The following is a 27,547-nucleotide window of genomic DNA, read 5'->3' as shown; positions in this document are numbered from 1 at the left end:
GTGATCCTGAAGACCCAGGATCGAGTCCCACATTGGGCTCCTGCGTGGAGCCTGCTTCTCCCTCTGCCTGTGTCTGTGCCTCTCTCTCTCTGTCTCTCATGAATAAATAAATAAAATCTTTAAAAAATAAAAAATAAATGGATGGAGGAAGCTATATCATGCTAACACAAATTAAAGAAAGCCAGGGTAACTACTTTCAGACCAAGACACTCAGACTAAGGAAAGTTACCAGGGATAAAGACAGACATTATATGATGATTAAGGAGTTAATTCTCCAAGGAAACGTAACAATCCGTAACATACATATGCCTAACAACAGAGCATCAAAATGCAAGAGGCAAAAACTGACAAAATAGACGAATCCACTTACTGTAACTGGAAACTTCAATACCCCTCTATCAGAAATGGAAAGATAAAGGGGTGCCTGGGTGGCTCAGTGTTAAGTACCCACCTCCTAATTTTGGTTCAGGTCATGATCTCAAGGGTCCTGAGACTGAGCCCCACACTAAGCTCCGTGCTCAGCGTAGTCTGCTTGTCCCTCTCCCTCGCTCCTCCCCCTACTTGTACTTTCTCTCTCAAATAAATTAATTAAATCTTAAAAAAAAAAAAAAAAAGGAAAGAGCAGGCAGAAAATCAGTAAGGACATTTTTGAAGTGATCAACATCATCAATCAACAGGATATAATGGGCATCCATAGACTACTTTGTCCAACAACTCAATACACATTCTTCTCAAACTCATATGAAACATTCATCAAGATAAACCACATTCTGGACCATTAAGCACACCATAACAAATTTAAATAGAAATTATATAATGTTTGCTCTCAGACCACAATGGCATTAAACTAAAAATCAGTAACAGAAATATAGCTCGGAAACTCCAAATACTTGTAGATTGAACAACACACTTCTGAATCCATGAGTCAAAGAAGAAATCTCAAAAAATACTTTAAATGAAAATACACTTATAAAAATTTGTGGGGTGCAATGAAAGCAGTGCATAGAGGGAAATTTATAGCACTGAATACATATTAGAAAAGAATAAAGATCTAAATTCAGTTGCTAAGCATCTACCTTAGAAAACTAAAAATAGAAGAGCAAATCAAATCCAAAGCAAGCAGAAGAAGAAATAACAGAAATTAGAGTAGAAACCAATGAAATTGAAATCAGGAAATTAACAGAGAAAAATCAATGCAGTCAAAAAAGCTGATTCTTTAAATATTAAAGACTGATGAAATTGGGGGCACCTGGGTGGCTCAGTAAGTTAAGAGTCTGGCTTCATTATAAAAAAAAAAAAAAAAAAAGAGTCTGGCTTCAGCTCAGGTCATGATCCCAGGGTCCTAGGATTGAGCCCCATTTCGGGCTCCTTGCTCAGTGGGGATGCTGCTTCTGTTTCTCCCTCTCCCTCTGCTCCTCCCCTGCTCGATCTCTCTCTCTCAAATAAATAAATAAAATCTCAAAAAAAAGACTGATAGAATTGATAAGCCTCTAGCCACGCTAAGAAAAAAAGGGGACAGAAATTACTAATATCAGAAATGAGGGATCCCTGGGTGGTGCAGCGGTTTGGCGCCTGCCTTTGGCCCAGGGCACGATCCTGGAGACCCGGGATCGAATCCCACATCAGGCTCCCGGTGCATGGAGCCTGCTTCTCCCTCGGCCTATGTCTCTGCCTCTCTCTCTCTCTCTCTCTCTCTGTGACTATCATAAATAAATAAAAATTAAAAAAAAAAAAAGAAATGAAAGACAGGATACATCACTATAGATCCCATGGACATTAAAAGGATAAAAGAATTCTGAGGCAACTGGGTGGGTGGCTTAGTCGGTTGAACAGCTGACTCTTGGCTTCAGCTCAGGTCATGATCTCAGGGTTGTGGGTCAAGCCCCATATCAGGCTCCATACCCCACTGTACCTCCCCCTGCTCGCACACACAAAGTCTTTCTCTAATAAATATTTTAAAAATAAATAAATTAATAAAATCTTTAAGAAAAAAATTTTAAAGGATAAAAGAATTCTATGAACTGTATGACCACAAATTCAATAACCTAGATGAAATGAACTGACCCTTTGAAAGGCACCATTTGCCAAAATGCACAGAAGAATAGATAATCTGAATAGGGCTTTAGCTATTAAAGAAACTTAATCAGGGATCCCTGGGTGGCGCAGCGGTTTGGCGCCTGCCTTTGGCCCAGGGCGCGATCCTGGAGACCCGGGATCGAATCCCATGTCGGGCTCCCGGTGCATGGAGCCTGCTTCTCCCTCTGCCTGTGTCTCTGCCCCTCTCTCTCTCTGTGTGTGACTATCATAAATAAATAAAAATTAAAAAAAAAAAAAATTTAAAAAAAGAAACTTAATCAATAATTAATAACTTTCCAAAACAGAAAGCACAAGGCCCACATGGGCTCACTGATGAATCCTACTTAAACATAATACATATATAATATATTATATATGTGTGTGATACATATGTACATATACATGTACATATATATATATATAAATTCTCTAAAATCTCTTCTAGGAGAAAGAAGCAGATAAAATACTTTCTGATTCATTGTAAGAATCCAGCATTACCCTAATACCAACTCCAAAGAGATTACAGTAAGGCCCCCCTCCTTATCCAATAAGGATATAAGGATATGTTCCAAGATACCCCATCCCCAGTGGATGCCTGAAAACGAAGGACAACATCAAACCCTATATATATATATATATTTTTGCTATACATGCATGCCTATGATAAAGTTTAGTTTATAAATTAGGCATAGTAAGAGATTAATGTGAATATAGTCTCTCTCTCAAAATCTGATTGTATTGTAGTCACCCTTCTTGTGATGATGTGAGATGATAAAATGCCTACATGGTAAGATGCAGTGAGGTGAATGAGGCACTGTGATGTAGGCTACTAATGACCTTCTGACCATACATCAGAAAGAGGAACATCTGTTTCCAGACTGGAGTTGACTGCAAGTAACTGAAACCATGGAAAGTGAAACCACAGAAAAGTGAAACTACAGATGGGGGGCTGGAGGGTGGGGAAGGGACTACTACACAAGAAATGAAAACTACAGTCCAACATCTCTCATGAACACAGATGTAAAAACCCTCAACAAAATATTGTACATTGTATAAAAAGAATTACACACCACAACCAAATAGAATGTATTACAGCTATGCAAGGCTGGTTCACATTTTAAAATCAATTAATGTAATACATTACTTCAACAGGCTAAAGAAAAAAGATCGTATCAACACATTCAGAAGAAGACTAACAAAACCCAACACCCATAACTAAAAGCTCTGAGTAAAATAGGAATGGAGGGGAACTTCTTCAACTAGATAAAGAACATCTATCTATAAAGAAACCACAACTAACATCATTCTTAATGGTAAGAAACTCAGAACTTTCCTGCTAAGATCAGAATCAAGATCACTGCTTTTCAACATCATATTGAAAGTCCTAGCTAATACGGTAAGACAAGAATAGGGGGGAAAAAAGAGGGTAGAGGCTGGGAAGGAAGAAATAAAACTCTTTGTTTGCAGATGATACGACTTTCTATGCAGAAAATCCCAAAGAACTGACAATGAAAACTGAATTAAGCCATTATAGCAGTGTTGCAGGACACAAAGTGAATTCATAATCTTTCCTAGGACAGCTTTCCTGTACACCAGGAATGAACAAATAGAAACTAAAATTAAAAACACAGTATTACTTACATTTGCCCCACTTCTCAAAATTAAGTACTTAGGTATAAACCTAACAAAATATGTACAAGATCTGTAGGAGGAAAACTACATTATTCTGATAAACAAAATCAAATAATTAAATAAATGAAGAGAGAGTCCATGTTCATGGACAGGAAGCCTCAATATTGTCAAGATGTCAGACCTTCCTAACCTGGTATAGAAATAAATTCAATGCTCTTCCATTCAAAATCCCAACAAGCGGGATCCCTGGGTGGCGCAGCAATTTGGCACCTGCCTTTGGCCCAGGGTGCGATCCTCGAGACCTGGGATCAAATCCCACATCGGGCTCCTGGTGCATGGAGCCTGCTTCTCCCTCTGCCTATGTCTCTGCCTCTCTCTCTCTGTATGACTATCATAAGTAAATAAAATTAAAAAAAAAAAAAAATCCCAGCAAGCTATGTTGCAGATATCAACAAACTGATTCAAAAGTTTATATGGAGAAGCAAACAACCCAAAATGGTCAACACAATACTGAAGAACAACAAAGTTGGAGGACTGACACTATACCAACTTTTTGTCAAAACTTACTATGAAATGACAGTAACCAAGACGGTGGTTCTGAAGAATATAGACAAATAGATCAACAGAACAGTAGAGAGCCCAGAAATAAATCTACATAAAAATAGTCAATAGCCTGGGTGGCTCAGTCGATTAAGTGTCCAACTCTTGATTTTAGCTCAGGTCATGATCTCATGGTCATGAGACAGAGCCCCATGTCAAGCTCTGTGCTGGGCATGGAACCTGCTTAGGATTCTCTCCTTCTCCATCTGCTCCCCATCTCCCCCAAATAGTCAACTGATCTTTGAGAAAGGAGCACAGGCAATACAATGGGAAAAAAAGTCTTTAACAAATGGAATTTAAACCGGATATCCAAAAAAAAAAAAAAATCAATGAATCTCGACACAGACTTTATACCCTCCACAAAAATTAACTCAAAAAGAATCACAGACCTAAATGCAAAATGCAAAACTATACAACTCCTAGAAAAAGAATCACAGACCTAAATGCAAAATGCAAAACTATACAACTCCTAGAAAATTAACAGGAGAAAATCTAGATGACCTTGAGTTTGAAAACTTTTCAGATGCAACCTCAAAGGCACAATTCATGAAAGAAATAACTGATGAACTAGACTTCATGAAGACAAAAATTTCTGCTCTCTGAAAGACACTGTCAAGAGAATGAGAAGCTACAAACTAAGAGGAAATATTTGCAGGTAAAGGATTATTAGCCAAAATATTAAAGAACTCATAAAACCCCAATAAAAACACAAGCAACCCAATTTAAAAAATAGGCCAATGACTTTGACACCTCATCAAAGATCTACAAATGGCAAATAAGCATACGGAAAGATGCTCCATCAGGGAGATGCAAATTAAAATAATGAGAGCCTTCCACTTAAAAAGAAGCTCCCTGAAATGCGGGAGGAGCCCAAAAGGGATTGTAGAGAAAGTCTCCTTCCTTTTGGTCTGGTATCAGCCATCAGGAAGGGTGTCAAAGGTTCATAAATCATTCTCAGAGAACATTTGTAGAGGTTCATAAAACTACAAGACTAATTCCTTTCTACTCCAAAAAAATCAAACCACACATTTTGACTGTGTGTAAAAGGAATGTCTATCAATTTTTTAATTTAATTAAATAGTGATATATACTACTACATACCTATCAGAATGTCCCAAATCCAAAACACTGATAACAATGTCCAAAATCCAAAACATGATATCAAATGCTGGTAAGGATGTGGAACAAGAATTCTCATTTACTGATGGTGAAAATGCAAAATGTATGTATACAGCCTTTCTGGTAGAGTTTGTCAGTTTCTTATGAAACTAAATATAAATCTTCCCATACAACATAGCAAAAGCACTCCTTAGTATCTACCCAAAGGAGCTGAAACACACAAAAGCATGGATATTTATAGGAGCTTTATGCATAGAGAATGTGATATGAGCCCAGTTGAAAGGAAAGATCTGCTCAAAGTCAGAAGTTTAAGAAACTCTTCATAACAGATACCAATACACCACATAGGCAAGCATCTAGCATAGTTTGACCATAACTTAAAATCCCCTATGAAAAAAACTGTGAAACATACTATCTATCCACATTTAATAAATGTTTAATTTCCAAAAGCATCAAAATCTTCTTTACTTATAAGCTCCAATCGATTACTGTGAAAAGAGACTATGCCATAAAACAGAAAATGCAAACCAGACCTTTACAAGGCTTATTAAGCCATTTTCTAAGACCCATCTCAGCAGACTGACATTGTTTTGTACTGACACTGGGAATATGGGGACTGCTCATCCTGAAGCCATACAGGGCACTGGTCCAAAAGTGAGTTCAAGGAAACATCTAACATCTAAAACAATTTCAGAGATTGCTAACATCCAAATTAATCTACAAATGGAACTCACAAGACCATCAAGTACTGGGGTTAAAGTTTTAGAATAACAAAAATCTACTTTCTTCTGAGTTTTAGTTATTTTAGTAATTGTATGGCTGATACACCTGCAGAATATACCAACAGGTAGCAAAGACTAATAAAAAATCTTTATGGCAAAAAGCAGAAGAGCAAAATCTATTGTTCTATAAAGCATTGTTTAGAAACAAGAAATCTCAAAGACCACTGACCTGGTCCTCTTCTTCATCCTCGTCCTCTGCCAGACGTTGCCTGCCCACTTCATACAGCCTGCACACTGTGTCCATATTCAGAGCATCCATGCTGCCTTGGTTCTGAAATAGAACACCCAGTCCAAAAAGAGCAGTTAGTTTTCAGAAGGCCCACATCTACATCTCAATTATGACTAGCACCCATGCACCTTGACCCTATAACTGTCAAAGCTTCTGATACTCAAAATTCTTGAACTAATTCTGAAAATGTTGGCTGGAACACAGAAAGGGAAAGAAAGCAAGATGAGAAGGCTTTAGAAGAGCAAGGGATACAAAAGAGAGACCACCATCCTTAGAATGAACCTATCTTGCTCTGGCAAGAGATCTAGACTCCTTTAAGAAAGGGATAACAGGGGCAGCCCGGGTGGCTCAGTGGTTTAGCACTGCCTTCAGCCCAGGGCCTGATCCTGGAGACCCAGGATCGAGTCCCACCGTCAGGCTCCCTGCATGGAGCCTGCTTCTCCCTCTGCCTGTGTCTCTGCCTTTCTCTCTCTCTCTCTCATGAATAAATAAAATATTTTTAAAAATAAAAAAAAAAGAAAGGGATAACAGTGAATCCAAGATATTAGAAGATAAGATTGTCCATATCGTTTTATATTGGAATTTTCTTATTATATCTCTTACAATGTCTATCTCCTGATCAAATGAGTAGGTTATCAATAACCACCTTCAGAAATGCATCAACTTTAGAACATATCTTAGATCAGACAAAATGCCTGTAAAACTTGGAAAATTATTCTAAACATCAGAACAAAACAGCAAGGTTTCTGTTGGCTCACTTTACCTCAATGACAGCAAGATAGCAGTCTTTGGTGTCTGTACACAGGTCAAAGATGTTCCGTTTCACATCAATGGTTGCTGGAAAACAGAATGTGACAAGACTCAGGACTGGACTATTGCTGTGACCTTAAAACAATCACCTTAAAAATTCCTCTAAAGGAATTTCAAGGTGATTGTTCATAAATATTTCCATAACTTCTTGGCTTTTCAATGAAAAACTACAGAAAAGAGATGGATTACGTAAGGAAAACAAAAACATGACAAAATGAATGTCTGTTTCTTCATGCTTACCTATAGGTTTGTAGTCAGTTGCATTAAATGTTCGGAAGGATGATCCAAAAGGGCTTTTCATCCTCTCTTCCATTAAGTCATCTTCATCATCTGCCTGCAGCATAGCTAATTGGGAAAAAGGGATAAAAGGGGCAAGGAGCAAAATACAATTAGACATAAGAAACATCCCCTACTCACAAGTGCAGAAGTATTAATGGACAATCAAGACTTTAGTGAGTTTCGTTGTAGTAAATTCACTCTATCTAGTTAGTTCCTCTCAATGCATCCTCCTTGCATACACCAAACAGGATCCTCAACCTCTCATCTAGCTCTCAGCAAGTATTACAGCTAAAGGCTTACAACATCACAAGACCACAAATGCAAAGATTCTTCAAGTTCATAAAGATACAGATGGGAAATTAATGCATGAAATTTCTCTATATACAAAGTTTGTTATCTTCAAAACTAGTGGCCTTTCACCCTAAATCAACATTATTTTCATCAACAAACTTTGTCACCATTTGTGCTATCATTTTGTCTTTTATGTTACAGCCTTAAAATGCTTTCCAATTCACATTTGAAAGACATTTCCAAACAAATTAATGAGGAGGAAGAGAAAAGAGAAAAATAACAATGTAGAAAAGTAAAAAGTTTATTACCTCCATACATCACTGTCCCCGTGTGGTTAAATACCACACGACACTGATCCAGAGCAGGAACTGTGTGTAAAAGATGGAAAGTGCGAAGATCCCACTAGGAGGAGAGTGGTCAAGGAAAACTATTTTATACAAAATTTCTTATGCAACTTCATGAGGAAAATTCTGAAATACCACTTTTTTCCCCTCCTGTGAGATATGAATGCCTTAAAAGTACACTTTTTTAAAGGCAGAATAAAAATGCTTTCAAAGTAAAACAAAAGCATTTAGAATGCGTATTATAGAATAATGTCCCTGAAAACTTACTATGGTATTCTCACATATATACATGAAAGTGATACAAATTCCCTTCTTCTCAATAGTAGCACTTCATTTTACTCTTACATCTAGCAACTGATTTCTGTAATGCAAAAGTAAAATTGTTCTGAAGACATGAAAATCTGTTTAATACTTGGAAAAGCACAAGGAGGAATCTGGTCACTCTTCTCCATACAAAGAAAAACATGCTCATCAAAGTCATTGGTAATTATCAACCACTGGAGATTAACACTTCCAATCAAAGGAGAGGCACCAAATTATTACCTGTGTGGATACTTTAACAGGATGTTGGTAGAAAGATAAATTATTTCTGCATCACAAACCAGCTAACAAATGGGAAGTAAGACATAGGTATGAAGGATACAATCTCAGTATTAATGATGACCTCCAGTCCATTCGGATGGAAAACACCACTGATGTTCATGTTGAACTTGTCAAACTTGTGGATGGCCTGTGCAGAGCGGACATCCCAGAGGACGCCATCATTTAAGACAAGATCATCTGTAGGATTAAAGGTGGCACAGTTCCTCTTGTAGTTGTTGGCAAGATCTGGGTTAAACAGAGTCAACAGCTTGTTGCCAGTCTGAATATCATAAATCTTTAGAGAAGAAGGGGTGGGAAGAGAAAAATCAGAACAATCCATCCACTGACAATTCAAAGAGAAGCTGTGTAAAATATCTTTCCATGCTTTCCAAATCCCAACAAAATCATGGAAGTCCTAATGTTGTAGAATACCTGAAAAGTAGGAAGACTATACCAATCCAAGCAAAGTTTAAGTGCTTTGGCTCCCATTCAAGGTTTGAAAAGTCTCTTTCCCACAGGAAAATTAAAAGAGAGATTGCAAAAAAACAAAACAAAACAAAAAAGATTGCAATAAAGATATGAAAACCCTCTTCTACCCCTCCTCCTTTCAAGAAACAGAAAATGTTTCTATGATTGAAATGGAGAAATTCATATGGATTGACCAATAATTACCCAGATACTATTAAAGGGTCACTTTTTGGAGAAAGGTATCAATGAAAGACCCTTTCTCCTTAAAATTTCCCAGTATTTTAGCCTACAATACTAACAGTTCCAAAGTCTACAGTGTGAAACCCATGCAGAGAGACCAGATCTTTCCCATCAGCTTACACATATAATATTTCCAATCTTAAAAAAAAAAAAAAAAAAATCCTCCTGTAATATAGGAACAAATAAGGAGACACCACAAGAAAACAAACAAATTGAGATCATGAGACAAGACAACTAGTCTGGTCCCTTCAAAAGTCAATGTCATGAAAACTAAAGAAATGCTGCTTGGCTTTAAAACATTAGTGAGGGGATCCCTGGGTAGCTCAGCAGTTTAGCGCCTGCCTTCGGCTCAGGGCGTGATCCTGGAGACCCAGGATTGAGTCCCACAGCAGGCTCCCTGCATGCAGCCTGCTTCTCCCTCTGCCTGTGTCTCTGCCTCTCTCTCTCTCTGTATCTCTCATGAATAAATAAATAAAATCTTTTAAAAAAATAGAATAAAATAAAACATTAGTGAGACATAACAACCAAATGCAATTATGTGAATCTTGGCTGGATCCTGGTTCAAAAAAAAAAGGCACTTGAAACCAAACACATCAGGAACAAAGGAACAATGGGGAAAACTGAGTACGGATGAATATTAGATGATTATTTGGGAACTAATATAAATTTTCTTATGTTTGATAATAGAATATTATTATGTAGTAAAATGTCCTTATTGCTAGACTATGCATGCTGTAAGACGTAGAGATAAAATGTCCCGATGTCTGCAACTAACTTTCAAATGATTCAGAAACACATACATATATTTAGAAAGAAAAATGGTAAAACATTACATTGCTGAATCTAGGTGGTCGGTATATGTACTACTCTTTCAGCTTTTCTATGTATTTTAACATTTTCAAGTGAAGAGTTTGAGAGAATTCCCCCCTTCAAGCTACTATACCCCACTTCTCTGCTTTGTTTTCCAGCAAAAATACTTCAGAAGACTGGTCTCTACTCAGTGCCTCCACTTCCCTGTTCTCTCATGAACCTACTCTAATCAGACTGGCCCTGATGCACAGAAGTAGCTCCTCACGTGGTTAATAAAAAGCTCCAATTGTTCAATCAAAAGCACCTCTCAAACTCTCATCTTAAAAACTCATGAATAGTTTTTGACTCAGCTGATCGAGTCTTCCTCAAAAGAATCTTCCCTTGCCGTCTGTGGTATATTTTTTTCATAAGGTCTCCTGCTGTCTTACTGGCCATTCTCTTTGGTCTCCCTCCCAAGTCCTGGTCACATGGCAAATCTGAAATATTGGCACATCCTAGGACTGTCCCCACAGTTCTCTTCTCTAGCCTCCTTAATGATCTCATCCAGGTTCATGGCTCTAAAGACTATCAACATGTAGGTAATTCCTGTATTAGTATCTGCTATCCCAGACCTCTCTCTTGAATTCCCATTTTGTATATTCAACTGCCATTTCTTACTTGAATGTCTAATAGAAGAACTGCATGCATCCAGAATCCCAGGGCCTAGCTGTATCACTTCTCATCACCTGTGCCATGCTCAACTGGGCCCAGCCCATTGCAGGCCTCACATGCAAGTTGTCATGACACCCTCCTAACTGGAAAGCCTGCTCTTGCTCTAGACTCACATTTTAGGAACTTTACAGCCAGTCATGTGTCCTCTGCTCACCCTATAGTGTCTGCATCTCATTCACAGGAAAAGTCAAAGGTCCTAACAACAGCCTGTCAGATGCTACTATGACATGTCACCCTCTCCCCCTGACACTGACCTGAGCTGTTCCCCCTCCTCTCTCTCCCACCTCCCAAGTAAGGACTTTTCCCTTGACATTCCCTCTATCTTAAAATACTTTTCCCCCAAATATCTACATGACATCCACAATTCCTTCAAAATATTCCTTAAACATTACCCAGTCAGTGATACTGACTATCCTAGATAAAATACAAGTCCCCCACACCATCACCACCACTTCCTCTTACCCTGCTTCTTTTTCTTGGCAGCACTTACCAACAGACATACTATATATTTGCTTATATACTGTCTCCCCAGTAAGGCTTCATAAAGGCAGAGACTTAAAATTCATCTAAAACTTAGTAAGTATTTGAAAATAACTGCTATGCTAATGACATCTTTCTCGAATTGCCAGATTAGTTCATGTTTGGTCCCATATAGCTTAGAACTACTTAATTACACTTCTAGATTCTATCTACAAAGAATATCACTAAGTAATTTATTGTTGCCCTTAGGACTGTCCTTCAGTCCAGGAGCTTTGAGCACAAACAAATGGGCATAATTAGCTTGAAAGCAGGGGATTAAGTACTTACGTGAGCAATGTCTCCTTTTGTACCTATGACCCGATCCTGAGAGTGCTTACTGAACTCAACATAGTGATCTTCTGTGAAGGAATGCCTACAAACAACAGAAGTACATAAGCAATGGACCTTCAGAACATATCCACTCAACACTGAAAATAAACATGATTCTCAGCCTCCTGCCTGACCATACTCATCTCAGGATTCCCAGCAACGAAAGAGGAAAAATTGTATGTTTAATATTAAAAAAAAAAAAAATTTTTCCTCCATGTTTGACCAAGAAGACCCAAAAGAATTAATTACAGGTAATTAACAGGAGTTACTTGGTTTAAAAAAAAAAAATGGCCACACATGTCTTTGAAAGATAAAGAGTGCAACTGTCATATGTGAACATGAGAAAATACACAGATGTGCCATTTTGGATTAGTGAAGGGTCAGCTGTGTGATGGGAGTGGTAAGAATACTTGGTAAGAATATCCTGGAATTAAAAAGGATACAATCTTATTAAATATGAGCCACAGATGAGAAAGAGAAACTAACAATAACTCACAGCATTCATCTTTTCCCAAAAGGCTTCAAGTTGAAGAACTGGATGAAGGGGAATACAAATTAGGTGATTTATAGAACAGAAAGACTAGGGTTATAAAAGTAGATACATACTTCATATCAAATACTGATTTCATTCCCCAAAGTGCAGACAGAGGCTGGCTCCAAGTAGCAGATGTCAACAGCAAGGACCCATCCTAAAAGAAGAAGGAGGCCCACAGTGGGTAATCACGTTTATATAAATGCTACCTGCCCTTAGCATTTTAAAATGCAAGCTTAAAAAAATACTACTGTATTATATAGAAAACAGAAAAACTCCACAAAGAACCAAGAAATGGTTGAAGCTGCTAGAATTTCAATATGTGCACATGCAATGTCCTAAAAAAATACTTAAATTTAGGAAATACTAAATCCTCCTGACCTAGTAACAAAAAAATATAATAGTTACAAGGGTAGGGGAAGAAAAAACTTGGATGTCAAAGATGGTTCCTCCTTTCTTAAATATTTGGCTATATTATACCTCAGTCTCCCTCATCTGAAATACCAATTTGTTAGACTTTCTTAGCTAAAAACTCTTAAAATTCTTTCAAAAGAAAAAAGCCCAGGCAGCCTGGGTGGCTTAGCGGTTTAGCGCCGACTTCAGCCCAGGGTGTGATCCTGCCAGGATCGAGTCCCACGTCAGGCGCCTTGCATGGAGCCTACTTCTCCCTCTGCCGGTGTCTCTGCCTCCCCTTCCCCACTCTCTCTCTCACTCTGTCTCTCATGAATAAATAAATAAAATCTTAAAAAAAAAAAAAAAAGCCCAATAAGAGCTGAGTCTCCTTTACTCTAAAATCAAGGAAATTACCCTTGTCATCTTAATGAATTATAGACTTCTTAATGACTTATAGAAATAACAGGGCAGCCCGGTGGCTCAGCAGTTTAGCATCGCCTTCAGACCAAGGCGTGATCCTGGAGACCTGGGATCGAGTCCCACATTAAGCTCCCTGCAAGGAGCCTGCTTCTCCCTCTGCCTGTGTCTCTGCCTCTCTCTCTCTCTCTCTCTCTCTCTGTGTGTCTCTCATGAATAAATAAAAAATTGTAAAAAAAAAAAAAAAAAAAAGAAATAACCAAAGTATCAATTCCATCCACAGAATAATACTAATAAACCAGGACCCACTAGGATCCTATAATGTTTTCCTAAAAACAGTACTTTGAGATTTCTTCCTAATACAAAAAGAAAACTTCTGTGATCATAGCTAATAGACTGTTTCCATCTGAGGCAAATTAAAAAAAAATTTTTTTCACATTCACACACAGCTCCCCCTCTTAGAAGAGGATTGGTAAACTTTCACTTGAAGGGCTTTGTGAGCCATATGTCTGTGTCACAACTACTCAACTCTGCCATTGTAGCACAGTTGCAGCTACAGACCGTATATAAATGGATAAGCATGGCTATGTTCCAATAAAAGTTTATATACAAATAAAGAGCCAGCCTACAAGCCCACAGCTCACCAACCCACCTTAGAAGAATGACCTAGAACAACCTAAGAAGGGATCCTTACTCTGGAAGGTTCAAGATGTGTGATAGCCGAGTTGTGACAGTTATAGCTGGCCTCCTCCTGTCCACTAAACACATTATAGAGCTTCAATTGCCCAGTGCAGGTGCCAAGCATCAGGAACCGCTCCCGTGCTGAAAATGCACAACAAGTGAAGCCACTCTCATCTTCATTGGCTTCCCTGAACACTGAAATTGGACGGAACCTAAGCAAAAAAAAGAAAGAAAGGAAAAAGAAGAATCAGAAACAAAGAATGCACAAGGACTCCAAAAAAGAAAACTTTGCTAGAAGTCTGAAAGAAGAAACAAAACACATATGTTTAAAATTCTTCCAAAACATCACAGTGACGTTCAGTGGTTCATTTGCATTTTAAGTGAGAGAAAAGGACTTCTACTTACAAATTTTAACAAAAATCCCCATGTTTAAACCTTGCGATTCCATCATCTTATATGAAATTTGTGAAGGATCAGAGTAGGAAACAACTTGCACCAATAAAAAAAAAATAGTTTGGGAGTCTAGTTAGGCACACCATGGTGCATGGGTTCTAGAAAACAGAATAGTTATAACAAGAACACAGAGTATCCTAACAATATACAACAATCACACAAAGAACCCACGGTTGACAAAAGGGGGTATAGTTACATTACTCATGTATTCACACAAGGAGATAATCACTGGAATTTCAGGCCAACAAACAGTCTGGCATTCTGGATTCATCATTCTATACTAGTATCACCCATACACTTTGTTTTAAATAGAAGAATCATTCCAATTCCCAGGGAGGTGGCCTCTCCTTACCTGCTAAAGATAAGGTGCCTATCAAAGCACCCTCCATCCACCCCTCCATACTTTGGAAATGATGCCCTGCGGTTTAGCCTTGAGGTAAAGTTTATTGGCGCTTGCCGCCTCTGTTTTGGCTCAGGGCATTGATGAGGAGTAAAGAGAGAGAAAGGTGGGCAGGTGGCAACCGGGTTCTTGCATCGAGCATGTTGCTCTCTAAGATATTCTGTGATGATACTGTCCAGCGTAGGTGGGGACGGAAGATGTCTGTCCAATTGCTTTTTTATGGCTGGGCTTTGGCTGTAGGCGCCATGGTCCGACTTCTGCCGCAACACTCTGATTTTCCTGCCATTGCAGGGTGATGGCCTCTCTCTGATAAAACTGATCCTACCAATCAAGGGGGAACTGCCTGCATAAGATGGTCCAGGCAAAGCTAGTGAACTCTGGGGGGGCCGTGGCTGAGGATGGGCAGTGGGAGCAGGAGGGGCAGAGGCACCCACAGGAGCATGGCTGCCCAGTCGAGTTGCAATGCCATTGGCCATGCGAGGGGTTCGGGGAAGAGAGACAGGAGAAGCAGCAGCAGTGACTGGGGTGAAGGCAGAAGAATGAGAGGCAGCAGTCATGGGCAAGTCAGCCTCTTTTGTCAGCACAGTTGCTGTCTCCCCAAGCCCTTTAGAAATGAGATGGTTTCGTATCAACAGAAGCAGCTCTTTCTCAGGGAAGGAAATCCTCGATTGGGCAACAACATCTGCTTTCTGCAGTCGTGCCAGAGACACATCAGTGCCAATGAGAAGTGGCTTTCCTGATACTCGTTCAATGAGCTCAGCAGCATACTTGCAGAACTTGACATGGTCACTGCGCTTGTCCTGCAGAACAGGCTCCTTCATCAGCTGCTGAATCTGGCAGCTGCTGAAAAGAGGCAGTTTGCTGATGATCTGCCGCACGGTGCTACTGCGTGATAGGCCCACTAGGGCCTTGCAGGCCAGAGCCCTTATCTGGTCTGCATCAGTGATGGGCATCTTGATGGACAGTAAGGACAGGAGCACCTTGATGCCATTGTTGGACTGGACCACATTCCACATCTTGGCCAGGGTGTGCTCGCTGCTTTTGGGAGTCTGAGGCAGCTTTCTCCGAGGAGTTCCAGAGATGAATTTGCCAATACTGGAAATTCGGTTATCCGGGCCACACACACAATTGATAATAATCTGAAGTGCTGACTTCTGAATTTCAGCATCATGGATAAAGAACTCACCCTCAGCCACTCCCAAAATAATGCTGATACCTATGGAGTAGAAATACAAAACATTTCATATTGTTCCTCATAAAACTAACAAGCAACTTCAATGACTGTTCCAGAGTCAAAATTCAGACTTCCATTCATGTTGTTCCACTTAAAACTACCACACTGTTGTATTAAAGTACAAGAATTTTTTTGAATAAAATGCAATCAGTTCTACTACAATATATCTTCATGACGCAATACATCATATGCAGTTGTTAAATAGGGGAATGATGTCAGTATTATGTGAAAGTCACTAAGGGTTATGTGCAATTTTTCCTGGGTAAGGGGAAGAAAAATAGTAGGAATAAATTAAAACCTTTAGCAAAAAAGGGAAGAGCCCTCAGCCTGGATGTCACAGTGGCATCAGGAACCCCTTTTGCTACATATGAAGAAAGGTAAAAACAAATAGCTGCATCTCAGGCTTTCTCCCCAAAGTGGTACACCCAAGACTCACAACCAGTCACACCACTCTGCATGCTCACCTTAGCAAGAGCCTTTACCAGCCCTTCTCTTAATAAAGTATATTTCAAAAAACTGTATTTTCCTTTTGTTCTTGTGTATGATTGCTTTTGTCCATTCTGAGCTGCTTGCCAATTACGGATTTTGTTAGAGCTCAGATTATGAAGTAGTTTTAAGTTTTTTACTGTCTGTCCCAACCCATTTTTCCCACAAACTTTATTTTTAGCACAAGACTCTACAATGTATAAGGTTTTCAAGAATGAACATGTGCCATCATAGCACATGTACTACTCAGAAAACCTGAGTTCACTAACTTAACTTCCCTTAAATAAAAGCGTATGGCACAACATAGATGGGACAACGCACCCTCCACTACTACCTTCTGTTCTAATGTTGCAAATTAAGTAAACAAACATGGCCAGAATAGCAAACAAAAACAAATCCAGACCAAGCAATCACAAAAATGGAAAGGTACAACCTACCTACAGTGGAGACAGTAGAGCCAGCCTCATCCAGCACATCCACTGATTCTGCCAACTGGAGCTGGATTTTTGGCACAACAGTGAGAATAGCCAGGACATCCAAAGCAAAGCGTACAGTGTCATTCCTGGACAGGAAAAACAATTACTCAAATAGAAACTAGGATACAGCCAAAAGAAACAAGAGTTAAAAAAGAGAGAGATACACAATGGATCAGAACTACTACCTGTGTGGCTCTGTCCCTAGACATGACATCAAGAGAGGATTTGTAAGTCACCATGACATTACTTCCAAAACAATGAGAATGGAATTTTCACCACTCACGCTGCTAAGATTAAAAACAAAGGATAATCCCCGATGCTGGTAAGGATGTATAAAGACAAATGCTCTCTCAAACTTTTGGTGGAAGTAGAAATAGGACCCTCTTTTGAGAAAATAATCTAGAAATAGGAAACAAGATTCTTAAAATGCGCATAAACTTTGGTCCAGGAAATTTCACCTGGAGGAATCTGTCCTAAGGAAATAATCAAAAGTACAAACAAGCATTTAGGTGTTAAGATGTCCATTACCCCATCATTTAAAATAACAAAAGAATTAGAAAATCTAAAAGACAATAGGAATACATGAGTGTCAAATTATGGTACATTCATATGAACTACTCTGCACTGCAGACAGTTGTTTTCAAAGAACTCTAAAGGACAAAGGGAAAGGCTAAAATACAACATTAATGAAATGGAGAACATAAGATAATATTTTATGTCTGACATTACCAGTTATTGAAAAAAAGGTAGAGAAATGAAAACCCCCATATCCTGCTGGTGAGAGATGAAAATGGTATGCAACATCTACTAAAGATGAAATGCAGGTGCCCTATAATCCAGACTACATACATCATATCCTCAAAGAAACTCTAAAAAGAGGTTTGTGGTACCATTCACATGACAGCAAAAAAGAAGTAACGAGCACTAAATACCCATCAATAGAATCATAAACTAATATAGAAATACAAGAGTTCAAAAAAAAAAAGAAAGAAATACAAGAGTTCAAATAAATATCACACATAAATCTCAAACATAGGGTGAAAAAAGCAAGTTGCAAAAGATACATGCAGGATAATATATGTTAAAAAACTAAGAAGTATTACATTACTGTTTACATACACACACATACATATAAAAACATGAAAAAAAAATGGAGAGAATGCACTTCATAAGATTGGTCACTATGGGAAGGCAGAAAAAGGAACTGAGAAAGAATAATGCCACCACATGCCAACCCTGGGCACTAAGTAGTTGTTTTATTGGTCTCTGTACCTTTTTATATTTTTAATTATTTCATAAAAAAGATGAATTTGGTTAAATACTATATTCTCAATTATGTATATTTACATACATTATAGAAAAAAGACTGGAGAAATTAACAGTGGCTAAGAATAATTTTCTAAGGATCTGTATATTCTAAACAGACGTACTTAATTTTATTTCTAAAAATAAACTTTTACAGTATGTATTCCCAATATATTTACATTTCTATGGATTTACCACTCAAAGAAATGTTTTTATAATCTTCCTAGTTCTCTTTAGAGCTTTCATCTTTTCAACAACATTTAAGTACTTATAATAACCTACTTTAATATTTTAAAACAATGGTTCACAAAGTGTGGTTAGGGGACCCCAGGGTTCTCTGAGGCCCTTTCAGAAAGTCCTTTGATGTAAAACTATTTTCATAATAACACCAAGATATTATACTTTCTCACTCTTATTCTCTTACAGGCAGATAGATACTGGAGCTTTCCAGAGGCTATGTCATGTGTGATGTCACGAAAGAGTAAATACAGAGGCAGATATGAAGTATTAAGTAGATAGAGCCATACTCTATTCAACTCTGCTGAAATTATCAGATTTTATTATGGAAATTTTTCATAAAAAATGCTAATCGATGTCATTAACTCAGATTTTTAAGTAAATTCATAAGTATTTTTATACTTTCTCAGTTTTATTTTTCAAATGTTAACTATCAATAGATTTTAACACAAAAACAAAAGCTCTTTGAGGTTCTCAATAATTTTTAATAAAATGGTCTTGAGACCAAAAAGTTTGAAGTGGCTGCTGCAAAAAGTTATCTCCTTAAGATTTGATATCCTGACATTTCTCAAACAAGCCATATGCACCCTAAATAAGCCTATCTTGTCTTTAATAGCAATGGCTGGGTAGGGAAAAAAAGTAAAGAGCCACTCTTTATAAACTGTTATCTTCTCTTCAGATTCTATCTTTTCCAAAATATAGTTTTCATTATTTTACATCATCCTCAAATAGAAGCCACCCAAGCTCCTAATTCTATCAGCTGTCCTTTTCTGAGCCTCTTCCTGTTTTGCACCAATGAATCTTAACTGAATCGTGAAAATCATTAACAAAAGCACAAAATACAGTTTTATGTGAGAGGAAGATAAACATTACATGTGGCTGTCAAACAGTAGAGAGATATTTACAGTCTAAGTACCAAAAAATACTAGATTGCAGTCTCAAGACAGGACTTCAACCCTACCTCTGTAGCTGTGTAAATTATACAGCTTCTTTGAGAGTAGAGATGTTGATCTCTGCATATCATGCAGTATTCATCATCAGAACCATAAATATAAACAAGTATTCTTTAAATTAAAAATATTATCCTCTTGGGGCACCTGGGTGGCTTCAGTTAGTTAAACATCTGCCTTCAGCTCAGGTCACGATCCGGGATCCTGGGATCAGGCTCCCATGTTAGTCTCCCTGCTCGGCGGGGAGTCCTGCTTCTCCCTCTCCCCACCTGCTCGCTCGTGTTCTCTCTGCTCTCTCAAATAAATGAAATCTTTAAAAAAACATATGGATATTATCATCCTTACTCTAATTTCTCAAATTCACACCCAAAATTTCACTTCAGTTCAACAAAGGTTTGCTAAGCATACACTATATACAAACCAACATCAACTATACCAAAAAGCAAAATCCAATTTCATTTAAAACCTTTCCCTAATCCCACCTTGCATAATAGGTCTTCCAATTGCAGGCAATTGAAATAAGCTGCAACAAGAGTTGAACACAAGAAAGTTTGAGGAAGACTTCAGCTGGTTCCCAATACAGTTGCGCTGGGCCATACTCTATCAAAAACTCCATCATTTCCACAATCTGTTCATGAGTATATGAACATGCCTATAAGGAAATATACACATTATTAAGGAATTCTATTACCTGTCTGCTACCTTCTCCATCACAGCTCAGTGGCCAACAGGTTTTAATAAAGCTAAGTAATAAGAGCTTTCGAATTCCACAAATGAGTCAATAGCTCACATGTGAAATAATATTTGTTTAACCTTTTATTTATAACCAGACTCACAATACATTTTGCCCAAAAAAGTTAACAAAACATTCAACATGTTGATGCATGTTTTACAGCTAAAGAAGCACCACATAAAATAATTGGTCTGTTTTCAATATGTGATTTTTGTAACATGCAGATATTAATCTTCACTCTAAAACACAGCCAAGTTAAAAAATGATAGAGAAGTGGAGTAACAGATGTACCATTTCAGGAAAAAAATTCCACAAAGGAGGTAGGATATCTAGTACTTTTCATAAAAGAAAGCCCTTTTATACACACCTCAGTTCATCTTTTAGTTCTAATATCCCAGAGAAGTAGCAACCTAGAACTGGGAGCAAAACAAGTCCCTGGTACACCCATTTTCACATGTTCTGCCTCCAAAGGGCATGTATACACCAACAATGGATATGCCATACTGATCTGAATGACTTTCAAGACTAAGATTCTAAAAAAAAATAAAAAATAAAAAATAAATAAAAAAAAAAAAAGACTAAGATTCTATGGAGAGCTAACAATTTTTCCTTTTAAGACAAGGTCCTCTCACCTTGTACGGGGGTTGAGGATGGACAAGAATGCCACCCTCAGTTCTCTGAAGGGACTGCTTCACTTGTTCCAATTTAATGGCCAGGTGGGCCTCAAAGTACTTGCGCAAGGCCATGCAAGTGTGTTTCCCAGTCTGGCGGCTGGCAAATATTTCATCATCACTCAGAAGTGCACCCTGGTCTTCCAAATTTAGAATCTCCAAAGTACTAATCTATTAAGAAAGAGACAAAATAGGGCAAAAGAGGAGGAAGGGAAAAACAGAGAAAAAAGTAAAAGGAAGAAAAAGATTACATTAAAATTTTATGCTCAACAACATTGACAAACATCAAAGTTTATCCATACAACATGCTAAGAGTAGCCATATGAAAGCAAAACGGCTTTTAAAAATAAAGTTATTAAAAATAATAATAAAAAACAAAGTTATTGAAAAATTATATAGCTTGGGGTGCGTGGGTGGCTCAGTTGGTTAAATCATCCGACTCATAGTTTCGTCTCAAGTCATGATCTCGTGGGTTATGAGACTGAGCCCCATGTTGGGCTCTGTTGCTCAGCAGGGAGTCCAGTTGTGATTCTCTCTCTCCCTGTCCCTCCCACACCTTGCTTGGGCACATGCATTCTCTAAAATAAATTAATTTAAGAAAAAAGAAAAATTACATAGCTTTTTTTTTTTTTAAGATTTTGTTTATTTACTCATAAGAGACACAGAGAGAGAGAGGCAGAGACATAGACAAAGGGAGAAGCAGGCTCCTCACAGGGAGCCCGATGCAGGACTCGATCCCCAGACCCCAGGATCAGGCTCTAGCTGAAAGCAGATACTCAGCCACTGAGCCACCCAGCCGTCCCAAAATTACATAGCTCTTAAACATGTTGAAAGACATTCAGGTACATAGCCATTGCTTTTAAGAAGATCAAGATTATAGACACAAATCCCCTTATGAAATTACTATATTCAAGACATGTCTTTTAGCACAGAGTCCTCTAACCACTTAAGAGGAAGAGAAATTTGATACTGTAGAGAGGAAAAAGACTTCATTCACAGAGAATAACAGCAAAATTCCTCCAGTCAAAAGCTTCCTCTCAGGGTACCTGGCTCAGTTGGTGGAACATGACTCTTGAATTCAAGTCCCACGTTGGGTGTAGATTACTTAAAAATTAAATCTTTAAAAAAAAAAAAAAAAAGGAAAGAAAAAAGCTTCCTCCCTTCAACACTGCTGAAAGATAGTGAAGAGAAGTTGGACCCCTACTCCTCACTTTGAGGAGCCATCGAGAACCTCACCAAATTCACCAGACGACGAAGACCATCATAGCGGTCAAAGAGCTCCAACACGGCCCGGAAGGAGAAGCAAATTGAGAAAAACATGGTAGCATGGCAGCATCCTGAGGCATGAGAACATTCCATTAACCACAGGGTATAGTTCACCACATCAGACAGAACATTGTGGGGATGCATACAAACCTGCAAACAATAAACAAAACATAATTTTTAAAAATTTCAGGCAAAGGAACCTTCAAAAGAGATGAAAAATTCACCAGTGTAGTGAGTAACTTTGCAGTGTATAAATATCTTTGCAGAATGCAATGATCACTACTAATCCAGTCATTCTGAGTTTAAAGCTTAAGTTACAAATGAAATTCTGTAACAATCTATTCCAAACCTGAAAACCTAAATTTAGATACATACTTAAATCTGAGCTGTATTTACTGAGTGCCAAATTTTGCAAATATTAACATCCTTTAATGCTCACAGTGCTCAGTTCCATAGGTATTAGGATTGCCCCTTAAAAGGTAAGAAAGAGGGGCATCTGGGTGTCTCAATAGTTTAAGCGTCTGCCTTTGGCTCAGGTCATGACCCCAGGGTCCTGGATTGAGCCGCGTGTTGGGCTCCCTGCTCAATGGGGAGTCTGCTTCTCTTCCTTTTGCCCCTTACCCTACTTGTGCTGTCTCTCTCTCTCTCAAATAAGTATCTTAAAAAAAAAAAAGAGAGAGAGAGAGAGAGAGAGAAAGAAGTTCAAAGAGATAAAGGACTTCCCCAGGGTGATAAAAGTGACCAAGCCTTCTGATACTAAAGTCTACAAGTTTGTTATCCAACCACTCACTGATTCATTTCACACATCTGATGTCTCTTATAGATGGATGAATTCTACAGCATTACCCAGGTTTGCTTTTTTTATCTTAGCCATAATTAATTTTGTATATACACCCACAGATTGATTAGGTTACTACTCTCAAAGAGACTACATATCTTTGCATAATGCTGATCTCGAGGGAAAAAAATTAAAACTAAGACATTACCTTTTAATACATATGCAAAGATGAATCAAGCCATAGCCCAAGAATTTACCAACTTCACTCTACCAGCAAAGCCACACCACATAGAATATTAGAAAAATATTCCAAGCATAGAAATGATAAAATCTTCCCCAAGTGTGTCTAAGGACCCATTATTTTTCAAATATAACTTAATAATATTTTTTTAATCACTAAATAAAAAAGTCTTAACTGGAAAAACTGAAGAACCAGATGGGGAACCTCTGGAGCCCCAAAAACAACTGGAATTATTTTATTATCTCCACCACCCAATATTTGATAACATACACAAAGTCTTATCTACTGTTTTTATAACAGGCTGACTCAAAATCCAAAATATAACTCCATGAGGGAGGTACTCCTGAAGAGAGCCCCAAAACTAATATTAATTCAACAGAAATGGCATAAACTAAATAAAGCCCCAAGACTCTAATCCATCTTGCTTGTTTTTATTCAGAAGTCAGGAAAAAACAAACTTTTGCAAACAATTTTACATTTTAGAATGCTTTCTAAAGGTGATATATTCATGCTCTTTGCTTCTTTCATTAAAATTTACTCCAAGGGGCACCTGGGTGGCTCAGTCAGATGAGCGTCCAACTCTTGGTTTCAGCTTAGGTTGTGATCTCAGGATCCTGAAATTGAGCCCCACAGCAGGTTCCATGCTCAGCAGGCAGTCTGCTTGAGGATTCTCTCATCCTCTCCCTCTCCCCCTCCTCCTCCCACCCACACTCTCTAAAATAAATGGACAAATCTTTAAAATAATACAATAAAATTTACTCTAACTATTCATTTTGTCTTACCCAAAAGTCATTCTGTGAATGTGTTAGAGTGACTGCCTGCCCAATTCTATTTCCATACCCTAAATGGACTGGACTTACTCTTTCCATAGCATCCTGGTTGTAGGACAGGTAATACAAGCACATGGATACACCAGTTGCAGCCATAGAAGGACGAGGAATTTCCAGTAATTTCTGTACTCCACCATGTGCAACAAATTCTGTGGCAAACTTGTTATGGAGCAGGAGAGATGCAAGGTGCTAATAAGCAAAAGGGACACATGTTATTGTGGAACAATCTAGAATAATCACAAAATCTCTTCACAAAACATTAAGTCAAACTGCTAAATAGAAGGAATCCCCTGAAGTAGACAACCACTCCCTAATAACAGAAGTAAAACCAGTATTGCTTAAGGAAAACCAAAAACCCGGGGATCCCTGGGTGGCGCAGCGGTTTAGCGCCTGCCTTTGGCCCAGGGCGTGATCCCGGAGACCCGGAATCGAATCCCACGTCGGGCTCCCTGCATGGAGCCTGCTTCTCCCTCTGCCTATGTCTCTGCCTCTCTCTCTGTGTGTGTGTGACTATCATGAATAAATAAATAAAATCTTTAAAAAAAAAAAGGAAAACCAAAAATCCTAAATTAATTAATTAAAATAAAGTAAAAGATTTTAAAAAAGGAAAACCAAAAATCCAAAAAAACTCTAAGATTTTATAATATTCCCTTCTAACATCAAAGGTTTTCATAAGAGTGAAAAACAAGATATGAAAGATACTGCTATAAAAAAACGGCATAATCCCATAACCATTTTATTACATAGCTTCCCTAAAGGATTTTTAACCTTCCCATTTGAATCCTTCTAACATGGGATCCCTGGGTGGCGCAGAGGTTTGGCGCCTGCCTTTGGCCCGGGGCACGATCCTGGGGACCCGGGATCAAATCCCATGTCGGGGTCCCGGTGCATGGAGCCTGCTTCTCCCTCTGCCTGTGTCTCTGCCTCTCTCTCTCTCTGTGTGACTATCATAAATAAATAAAAAAATAAATTAAAAAAATATTATAAATTTAAAATAAATAAATAAATAAAAATAAATCCTTCTAACGTAATCAGTTCTATGTTCTAGTTTTGGCTCGGTCACGGATTCATCATCTAATAAAATAACAAACTTTGTCTTCTTTTATACTGATTCTCAATATATATGACCCCACATACCATCTTCAACAAATTACCAAAACTAGTAAAATTTTTGAAACTTATCAGAATGCACCTTAAATTGACCTTTAAAAGTTGGCACCTGGGTGGCTCCATAGGAAGTGATGACTCTTGATTTTGGCTCAGGTTGTGATCTCAAACTTTTGTGGGATCAAGCCCCTAATGTGGCTCCCTACTCAGTGGGGAGTCTGCTTCTCTCCTTCTCTCTGCCCCTCTCCCTGCTCTCTCAAATAAATAAATAAATAAATCTTAAAAAAAAAAGTTTGTTATCTTTAAAACTTTGTTAACTTCCTGTTCAATAACCACTAGCTTCTCCACTGGACCTGATCTTCGGGGTCAATTTTAAAGGCAGGAAGTATAATGCTAAGCAGCAGGCTACTTGATGACTGAACCTAGGCGAACGTGGACAGGGCCTCAGAAGAACTAGAGCTCCCCCTCCTGTTTCTCCTACCAAGGTGTCTTCTGGGTGGTGACACAAGTTGCACAAGTGCAGACAACACAGATTGGCAAGTCCATAATTTGATACAAATCTTGCCAAGGTCAATGGCTAAAAAAGACAGGCATGTATCCTCTTCGGAAGTTCTCTCAACATCCATATTCCAATTAATCCTTATATGTAATTCAAATCCCTTCCCTCTCTAGTCTTTTTGTCTGTTAAACAAATCCATCTCCCAAGAAGTAGCTAAACCACATATGGTTCCCCTCCTACCCTTAAGCCACTGAATGTATAGTCTTTCACATGTCTGCCACTACCATAAAGTGGCAATTTCACTGCCAGGATAGGTAGGTGGGAAAACAGAATAAGCAGGCTCACCCTTTACAACAATACAAAGCTTATGTGCTTGCTTCAGCAGCACATATACCAATACAAAGCCTATAACCTAGATCACTAGTGTAAACAGAGATTCTATTTTCAGTCCTTATGATGTGTCTCCATATAAGGGCTGGTTCAAATTACTCTTTTAATCCATTTTGTTTCTACTAATTTCAATACCTGTCCCTCCTCCTATACAACTGAGTTTTCCTTTTGAATAAAAAAGTACACCTTTCTATATATATACACATATATACATATATTTGTGTGTGTGTATATATATACACACACACACACATTATATATATATATATATATATATATATATATATATATATATACATATATATTTTTTTTTTTTTTAATTCATGAGAGAAACAGAGAGAAAGGCAGAGACACAGGCAGGAGAAGCAGGCTCTCTGCAGGGAGCCTGCTGCAGTACTTGATCCCAGGACTCCAGGGTCATGACCTGAGCAAAGGCAGATGTTCACCCACTGAGCCACCCAGGTGCCCCTCTACATTACTTTTTTAAAGATTTTTTAAATTAATTAATTATTTTTAATTTATGAGAGAGAAAGAGAACGCACACGTGCCCAAGTAGGAGGATGAGCAGAGTGAGAAAGAGTGGCAAGAATCTCAGGCTCCACACCAACCACAGAACCAACATAAGGCTCTATTGAACCAACATAAGGCTCAATTCTGAGATCACAACCTGGGCCAAAACCAAGAGCCCAGATGCTCAACTAATTGAGCAACCCAGGGGCCCCATCTACATTACTACTTCTCCATAATAAAGATCTCTTTTGTGATTTTTCCCTATTCACCCTTATTTTATTTTCTTTAATCCTTTATACAACTCTGCATGGAAACAGTTTAATAATGACACCCATTATAACTCCTCATATGTAACCTATAGAAATAATAACTGCCCAAATCCCCTCTTCTGCTATATCCTATTCAGGACAGAATGCTACACTGGAAAGCAACACCTTTGAAGCAGAGAGAACTCTGACCTCCAGCTTCATCTCATTGTTCAAAGTATAATGAATTTACAAACACACACACATACATCCACACACAGGAACCTAAGTAACCCCAGTGTATATCTGTCCTCCTCCAAATTTAAAATTTCTGGGATCTGAAAGACAATTTTCCTCATTTCTATTTCATTTCAAAATACTGTGGAACAGTCCTTTCCAATATAGTAGTCACTGGCCACATGCAGCTAATTAAATTAAAATTAAGATAAAAATTCAATGCCTCAGTGGCACTAGCTACATATTAAGTGCCCATACAGCCAGTAGCCACTGTACTGAAAAGCAGAGATACAAAAAATTTCCATCATTACTAACAGTTCTGTTGGACAGCACAGCTCTGGAATATCAAATATAAAGTTGTAGCTTTATTTTTTTTCTTCAAGTTGTAACTTTAAAGAGCCAGAGGGCGCATCACTTCTTTTTCAGAGGTGTTTTCTGGAAACATTTCTTAGGTAGAAGAAACCACCTCTTCCTTTGTATCCTATACTTTTTTCCACAACACCTGTAATATCTAAAAGAAATCATAGGCTTACATGACTGTCTCTCTTAACCAAATCATAAAGATTTGATCTATTAATCTTAACATTGTAAACATTCACAGAAAAGCACTCTGTTCATCAGTTACCTGCTTGGTAGAACTATATGACAGCCACA

The 27,547-nt window shown here is 38.2% G+C and overlaps 1 protein-coding gene across 7 annotated transcripts in view; it reads right to left on the bottom strand.

Moving 5' to 3' along the window:
* The window catches only part of DCAF1 (DDB1 and CUL4 associated factor 1), a 77,624-nt gene that overhangs the window by 13,982 nt on the left and 36,095 nt on the right, over positions 1-27,547 (bottom strand). For all 7 annotated transcript variants that reach the window (XM_038566327.1, XM_038566326.1, XM_038566328.1 and 4 more), the window contains 14 exons: positions 23,936-24,094; positions 22,027-22,206; positions 20,752-20,961; positions 19,869-20,038; positions 16,856-16,980; positions 14,651-15,914; positions 13,859-14,057; positions 12,429-12,511; positions 11,781-11,865; positions 8,806-9,039; positions 8,127-8,220; positions 7,489-7,593; positions 7,202-7,275; positions 6,379-6,480 (listed from right to left, as the gene is read on the bottom strand). In XM_038566327.1, the coding sequence (XP_038422255.1) occupies positions 6,379-6,480; positions 7,202-7,275; positions 7,489-7,593; positions 8,127-8,220; positions 8,806-9,039; positions 11,781-11,865; positions 12,429-12,511; positions 13,859-14,057; positions 14,651-15,914; positions 16,856-16,980; positions 19,869-20,038; positions 20,752-20,961; positions 22,027-22,206; positions 23,936-24,094 (3,084 nt within the window). The remainder of the gene's footprint in view (positions 1-6,378; positions 6,481-7,201; positions 7,276-7,488; positions 7,594-8,126; positions 8,221-8,805; positions 9,040-11,780; positions 11,866-12,428; positions 12,512-13,858; positions 14,058-14,650; positions 15,915-16,855; positions 16,981-19,868; positions 20,039-20,751; positions 20,962-22,026; positions 22,207-23,935; positions 24,095-27,547) is intronic.

This window comes from Canis lupus, chromosome 20, assembly GCF_011100685.1.
Source record: "Canis lupus familiaris isolate Mischka breed German Shepherd chromosome 20, alternate assembly UU_Cfam_GSD_1.0, whole genome shotgun sequence".
Classification (NCBI taxonomy): Eukaryota; Metazoa; Chordata; class Mammalia; order Carnivora; family Canidae; genus Canis; species Canis lupus.
The sequence above is the reverse complement of the archived record's forward strand: the minus strand, read 5'-3'. Positions and strand labels throughout refer to the sequence as shown.